Source organism: Nanorana parkeri, unplaced genomic scaffold (genome assembly GCF_000935625.1).
Source record: "Nanorana parkeri isolate BGI_ZX_2015 unplaced genomic scaffold, ASM93562v1 scaffold1394, whole genome shotgun sequence".
Lineage (NCBI taxonomy): Eukaryota > Metazoa > Chordata > Amphibia > Anura > Dicroglossidae > Nanorana > Nanorana parkeri.
Genome location: NW_017307662.1, coordinates 433,463 through 440,426, shown reverse-complemented (window position 1 = coordinate 440,426; position 6,964 = coordinate 433,463). Strand labels below are relative to the sequence as shown.

Genomic DNA, 6,964 nt, shown 5'->3' with positions numbered 1-6,964 from the left:
AGGAGAGTTTACTTTTTAAGAGAACGAATTCATTATGTTGTAGTTGGCAATTATGTCTTTGGTAGAATCAGTTTGCACTGCATTATGTGCTACAGAAGAGGTTAGAATGTGCTTCTACCAACTATTACAGACTGTATTAAATACACCAGGAAAGCATAAATGTGCCGTTATCTTCTTTTAAGTGCCTAATTAATGAGTGCTTTGCTGCTTTTCACAGGTATTGAAAAAGGAACCACAGTTAGAGGTTAAAGCCAGTCCAAAGAAAGCCCCAGAAATGACCATTGATCTTTTAGGACTTGGTAAGTAATAAATAATGAACACTCTCCATTGTTACTTTACAAACTGACTACAATGAAACCTTAGCAGAAGGGAACATCAAGCCTTTATCTTCAATATGCCAACTGATATTGTTAGCTGGGCTTGTAAATGACATGATTAAGTCTGCTGAGAGCCCTATATTAAAGAAAATGTTTAATAAGGGGGCCTGTTTCTGTCAGCAGTGCTGTCTCCACCAAAATACCAGTAATGAGCTCCTTGGGGAAGGAAAAACTATCAAAGTGAACTTCAAAGTCTTGTTGCATAATGACATTTCAACATTTAAATATAACTTATTTTTTTAATGTAACGAATATGACACTGGGGTGGTTTCATTGTACTTCTTACAATACATTTTTTTAAACTGTGATCATGTACTTTTGACTGAGTCCCCTTTTCTCAGTATTGCGTTCTTTGCAAGTGTTTGTTGCCTTTTTATATCCCTTTCATGCAAGAGAAAATTGCTATATTTTACTTGACTGTATTATTTCTCTATTTACAGAACTGTTTTCCAAATGTTCCTCTTTTGATATAATACGTAAAAGTTTACGTGTCATTTTAATTTACTGTTGATGTAGCAGAAGTTATGCATTCATAAACTGGGGTAAAATGGATTATTATATTAATGGTGGGTAAACCCTTCACATTATATCGACTAGAGATTATTACGGATCATTCATTGTAGTGATGCACCGATACCGTTTTTTCGGTATCAAGTACGCGTACCAATATTTATCTTTCGGTACTCGCCGATACTGATAGCGGTACTTAAGGGAGCATGGAGCCGGCTTCCCAGCCAATCGGGTAGCTGAGAGGCATATCATTACCCGCCGCCTGGCTTTCTTATTGGCTGGGATGCAGGCTCCATGCTGTTTGGCCGGCTTAACGCTGATTGGCCAGAAAGATGGCTTCCCAGCCAATCAGGAAGCCGGGAAGGTGGGTCATGACCCACCGCCCAGCTTTCTGATTGGCCGGGAAGCCGACTTCGTGCTGTTTGGCTCAATGCTGATTGGCTGGGAAGCCAAACAGCATCGAGCCAGCTTCCCCGCCAACTAGGAAGCCGGCTCCATGTTCCCTCGCGGCACTGCCGGTCAGAGGAAATCTGTGTTCTCTGCAAGTATTTCAGTGCAACCGATGTATGCTGTCACAGCTCCATTCTATTTGCACTACTGTCATCGGAATAAAAGGAAGCATGGCACCACAGGAAAATCAGTCAGTGGCAAATCAAATTAGAGCTTGGATGTTGACAAGCCCTATTCTCTGCCTTTATGGAGAAGGCTTGCTCAGTGCTTAAAGGAGAACTATGAGGTGAGTGCTTTTCACTCATCCTCATAGTTCTAGCCGACCTGTGACAATGAAACTGTCACAGGTCGGCTCAGTAGATCGGGAAGTGAGCGGACACATACCGGCGTTCGCTCACTTCTCGATCCTGTCACGGCAGAGAGCTGTGACAGGGGAGGGACTGGATTCCCCCCTCGCCGCTCCGATCCTCCAGCGTTGACTGGCGGAACGGACTGGGGAGGGGGCGGGTACAGCTGGCTCTGCCTCTAGATAGGCAGAGCCAGCTGTCACTCACGCAGCTGGGTGGATCCAGACATAATTGTCAGGATCCGTTTCAGCTGCGGCGTCTCAGTATACTGCGAGCTGTAGCTCGCGGTATACTGAGCTTAGGGTGACGGGAGGACGCTAGTTTGTGTCCTCCTGTTTTCCTTATTAGAACTATGGGGAAAAGCCCTAACCCCATAGTTCTCCTTTTAATATTTATATATAAAAATGGGGGAAAAAAAGCTTGATAAGAGGATTGGATATGTGTCTCTAGCCTTGAGGTTTTTCCTTCACATCTCTGAGACCCACCACCTTGCTACAGCAATTCCAATGTCTCTCTGTTCCTGTAGATTTTACTCTGTGGAGGGTACAGTAGGAAGTGACATACTTATCTTGCGTCAGTAGGAAAAAAAAAGAAACCTACTAAATGTTTTCATTTAGTTTTAATTACATTTTCTGTATGTATTTTAGTACTGTCCGTAATAAATAAAGGCAATTATAAATATGTGCAGAACTAATGTAAATTCTCTTTACAGCACAACATCAGAAAATATTCAGAAAGAACTTTTGTTATCCATCCGTTTATTATTCAAGTGGATTTTCAGATACATAGCTAAACACACAATAAGACCCCTGAGCAAATGGCCTGTAGTGCCGTCTGTTTCCCTTCCTGTTACTGCGTGTGTGTGTGTATATGTATGTATGTATGTATGTATGTATGTATGTGTGTGTATATATATATATATATATGTGTGTGTGTGTATGTGTATATATATATTGCAATTTATGTTAAGACATTTTGGGGACAGATAGAGCTTTCTTTTGGAAGTATATAATCACCACTGGGGGGGTATTTTTTAACTATATAATGAAAAAAATACCATACATTTTTTTAAAATTTCCCCACGTTTTATAAAAAAAGTACAGAAAATGTAAAAGAAAAAAAAAAAAGTTTCCCTACACTATGTTATAAAACATTTATTCTTACACATATTTTTGGTAAAACACAAAAGTCAGGGTCACGTCGGGTAAATAGACACCAAACATGTCAAGCCTTAAAATTGCGGCCGCAAAATCGCAAAAAACGCCCATAGGCGACGATTAAAATGCTTTTACTGCTCATCTGTTTAGTGTTATCAGTGAGTAATGGCTCTAAAATTATTGCTCTCACTCCGACGTTTGCGGCGATATGTAACATGTGCGGCACAATAGGCGCAATCGTCGTTTTCGCACGTAGCTGCTAAACAGCTGCTAATACAAGCGATCGAGCGTCTCTAGAGACGCCCGATCGCTTGAATGTAAAGCGGCCGACCGTGTAATTACAACAGCCGGCCGGGAAGCTGCTCGTCGGGCTCCACCGTCCTCTCGTCTGTCAGATCACTCTGCTACTTCATTATTTAGTATTAATGCTTCCTCAGTTAGCTTTACGGATGCGTTTTGTCAGCTTCTTGTTTACTGGAAAGCGTTGATGATGCCAATTCACTGTCAAATGACGAGCCTGGAGTGTTAGTGTCATTGGAAACCAAATTGGTGAACTAGGAGGATGAATTGCTTCTACATGTGTCACCTGTCTGCTGTGCAATGTGGAAAGCACTTTGAGGAAATTTATCACAACTGGAGCAGATGCCCATGGCAACCAATCGGTTTCTGTCTTTCATTTTTTAAAACGCTTAACTAAACAAACTAAAAAGAGAAGCTGAATGGTTAGTGTTGGCAACCATTCCAGATTCTGTCCGCTCCAGTTTTGATAAATTCTCCTCGCAATTTGCTATACAGATTTATATTATGACCACTCATAGGTGGTCCTGCCAAACTTTGGGTCCTGCCATTAATGTGTATGTGAATTCAACATGTACCATCTACCAAAACATTGTTGCTGACCAAGTAAACCCCTTCATGGAAACAGTATTTCCTGATGGCAGTGGCCTCTTTTAGCAGGATAATGCACCCCGCCACACTGCAAAAATAGTTGAAGAATGGTTTGATGAACACAATGAGTTTGAGGCGTTTATGTGGCTTCCGAATTCTCCAATTGAGCATCTGTGGGATGTGCTGGAAAAAACAGTCGGATCCATGGAGGCCCCATCTCTCAGCTTATAGGACTTAAAGTAGTATTACGGTCTGGGCTTTTTTTTTACCTTAATGCATTCTCTGCATTAGGGTAAAAACGGCCCAGCACCTTTTTTTCTACCCCAGTCCCCCCAACACTTAGCTGTCAGCTGCGCTCGTCCCCGCCGCTGGTCTGAAGCGATCCTCTGTTCCCTGAACTTCCGGGTTGCGGGGGGAGGATACTGATGGCAGAGGTGCCATAGGCTCCTTCTACCATCAGTCAAAGAGGGAAGGGGCGTGGCCTGCCACAGGGCTGTGTGTGTGTCTATGGACGCACACAGCCACTGCGGAAACGAGCGTCACGAGCGCGCATGGGTGCCTCCACTAGAACGATGGTGGCACCCATGCAGGGGGTGGGCGGGAAAATCGCTGCGGGGAGCCACTAGAAAACGAGGAAATAGAAACTTTTAAAGAAAAAGAGCAACAGCCTCCAGCAAAGGAGGGTCTCCTTAAAGGAGAAAAAAAATAGACTTTCATATCACTTTAAAGGATCTGCTACTGATGGCTTGGTGCCAGATACCATAGCATACTTTCTGAGATCTAGTGGAGTCCATGCCATGATGAGTCAGGGCTGTTTTGGCAGAAAAAGGAGGACCTACTCAATATTAGGCACATGGTCATAATGTGGCTAATGGGTGTATGTTTGCATGTAAACTTACTACTGTATATAGCTTTTTGCCTGGGTTATTGTGTTAAATACATTTCAAATACAGGTGGTGTAACTGCCAAAGTCTATCCTTTTTATATTATCTTTTCACAATCCCCTGCTAAACCTAAATTTAGTCTTTGCCAGTCAGACAATGTTGTATTACACAATCTTGTCAATCCAACAATGAAGCTTGGAGGAGATAGCTAGGCATTTTATAGGAGGAGAGTGCATTGAGGATTCATGGTGCTCAGTGTGGAAAATAATTATTGATCCCCTGCAGATTTTGTAAGTTTGCCCACTTACAAAAAAATGAAAGGTCTATAATTTTTATCATAGGTGTATTTTAAATGATAGAGACAGAATATCAACCAAAAATCCAGCAAAAACACATGGTACAAATTAGGGCTGCAGCTAACGATTATTTTCATAATCGCTTAGTTAGCCGATTAAGTTTGGTGAATCGGATTTTTTTTAAAAAGGCTCCAGTGATGGACTACTAGTTTCTATTGAAATTGTAGTCCATCACGGGAACAAGCTTGGCGTGGTGGAAGTAAAAAAAGAGTGTGCTGTGCAATATAGTACATTATACAGCGGCGCAGTGCAGAATACCAGCTGCTATAGAGGAATGTAGCAATAGTACATTATGCTATAATGTACTATTGCTGTGATTTGTAGTCCCCTGTAACTGCTTGTATTCTGCATTGTGTTGTATATAATGTATTATTGCTGGCATTTGTAGTCCTCTATAGCTGGTGGTATTCTGCAGTGCGCTGTATAATGATTATACTGCGCAATGCAGATTACCAATGACCAGTTATAGAGGAACAACAAATCCCAGCAATAATACATTATACAGGCTTCCTAATATATTATTGCTGGGATTTGGTGTTCCTCTATAGCTGCTGGTGTTCTGCAGTATGCCGCTGTATTAAACAATGCAGAACACCATGCACAATGCAATGCACGAAACCAATGTATTATACACCGGCACACTGCAGAACATTGGCAGCTATACAGGAACAACAAATCCCAGCAATAATATATTATACACTGTGTTTAATGTATTATTGCTGGGATTTGGTGTTCCTCTATAGCTGCTAATGTTCTGCAGTGTGCCGCTTAAAAAAAACACAACAGCAAACATTTAAAAAGCTCCCGGACGATCTCCACTTACTTTGAATGACGGTGTTGTCGGCGGGCAGCGGCGATTGGGGAAGCTCATTGGGAGGAGAGGGACAGGCACACGTCCTCTGCCTGCGGTGGGCGTGGCTTATGCAGCGGCTGAGGGAGCTCACGGCGGGTGAGGGAGCTCACGGCGAGGAGGAGACCAGCGGCGTGCGCGGCTTCAGCCTGTGCGCGTGGCTTATGCAGCGGCGTGGGCACGTGTGTGGAGCCCCAAACAGGCTAATCAATCAATAGCCGACGAATCGACAATCAAACGTTGCCAAAGTTTTCAGTCTATTTTAATCGACTAAATCGATTAACTGTTGCAGCTCTAATACAAATGTTATGAATTGAGTTGCAGTTCAGTGAGTAAAATAATTGTATCATCCCCTCCCTGTAGGGATCGGAGGGGATACACACCCCCTGCAGCCGGTGACCAGCAGTGAAGAGAGCTCCCCAGAACTTCCTCACCAATTGCAGTATGAAACCGCCAGTAGCAGGCTGGTTATTGCACCCATTCACTGCCTGCTGTCAATCATGCAATAGAGGACCTGAAGGAGATTGTCTATTGGAATTTGAAAAAGCCAATAGCATGCTGGCTATAGCACCCCACTGCCTGTTGTGTTTACATTCAGTTGCCGGCAGCTGTTACTCGAAAGCCGTCATTCTCATGCGTGATGTGCGCTTGAATAGCTACTTTCATGCGGAAAGGTGACACTACAGGTCTAATAGGCCCCTAATGTCACCTTAAAGAGAATCTGTCGCCTCCAATATGCTATCATTTAGAGGGCTTGTGAGGACCCCCCCAATGTGATAGCAATGAAGTTAAAGTATAATTAAACTTTTTTTTTTTTTTGCATATATCTACTGCTTGCTAGCATGCAAAAACATAAAAAAAATTAAGTTACTAAACAGGTTATTACTTACCTGTGTCTCCACCGCTTGCTCCCGTCCGCAGATATGAAGATTCTCGAGCGGCCGTAAAGGATCATGGGGCGGCACATGCGCAGTAGAGATCTTCTGCTGGGAGAAGAGGAGGGACACAGGATAAGTCAATGCAGGCAGGGTGCATCCGCACAGACACCATAGGACACTGGAGACGCAGCAGTCAGTGCTGGATCAGAGACCGGCACCAGCGCTTGAGGAAATCCTGAAAACTACTGGAAAGAAGATGAGCTGATT

The 6,964-nt window shown here is 43.2% G+C and overlaps 1 protein-coding gene across 1 annotated transcript in view; it reads left to right on the top strand.

The window, feature by feature from the left end:
- Positions 1-217: 217 nt before the first annotated feature.
- The window catches only part of LOC108798066 (stromal membrane-associated protein 1-like), a gene marked incomplete at its 5' end in the record, with an annotated part of 80,345 nt that continues 73,598 nt past the window's right edge, over positions 218-6,964 (top strand). The window contains one exon of the mRNA XM_018569775.1: positions 218-299. Coding sequence (XP_018425277.1) covers positions 218-299 — 82 coding nt within the window. The remainder of the gene's footprint in view (positions 300-6,964) is intronic.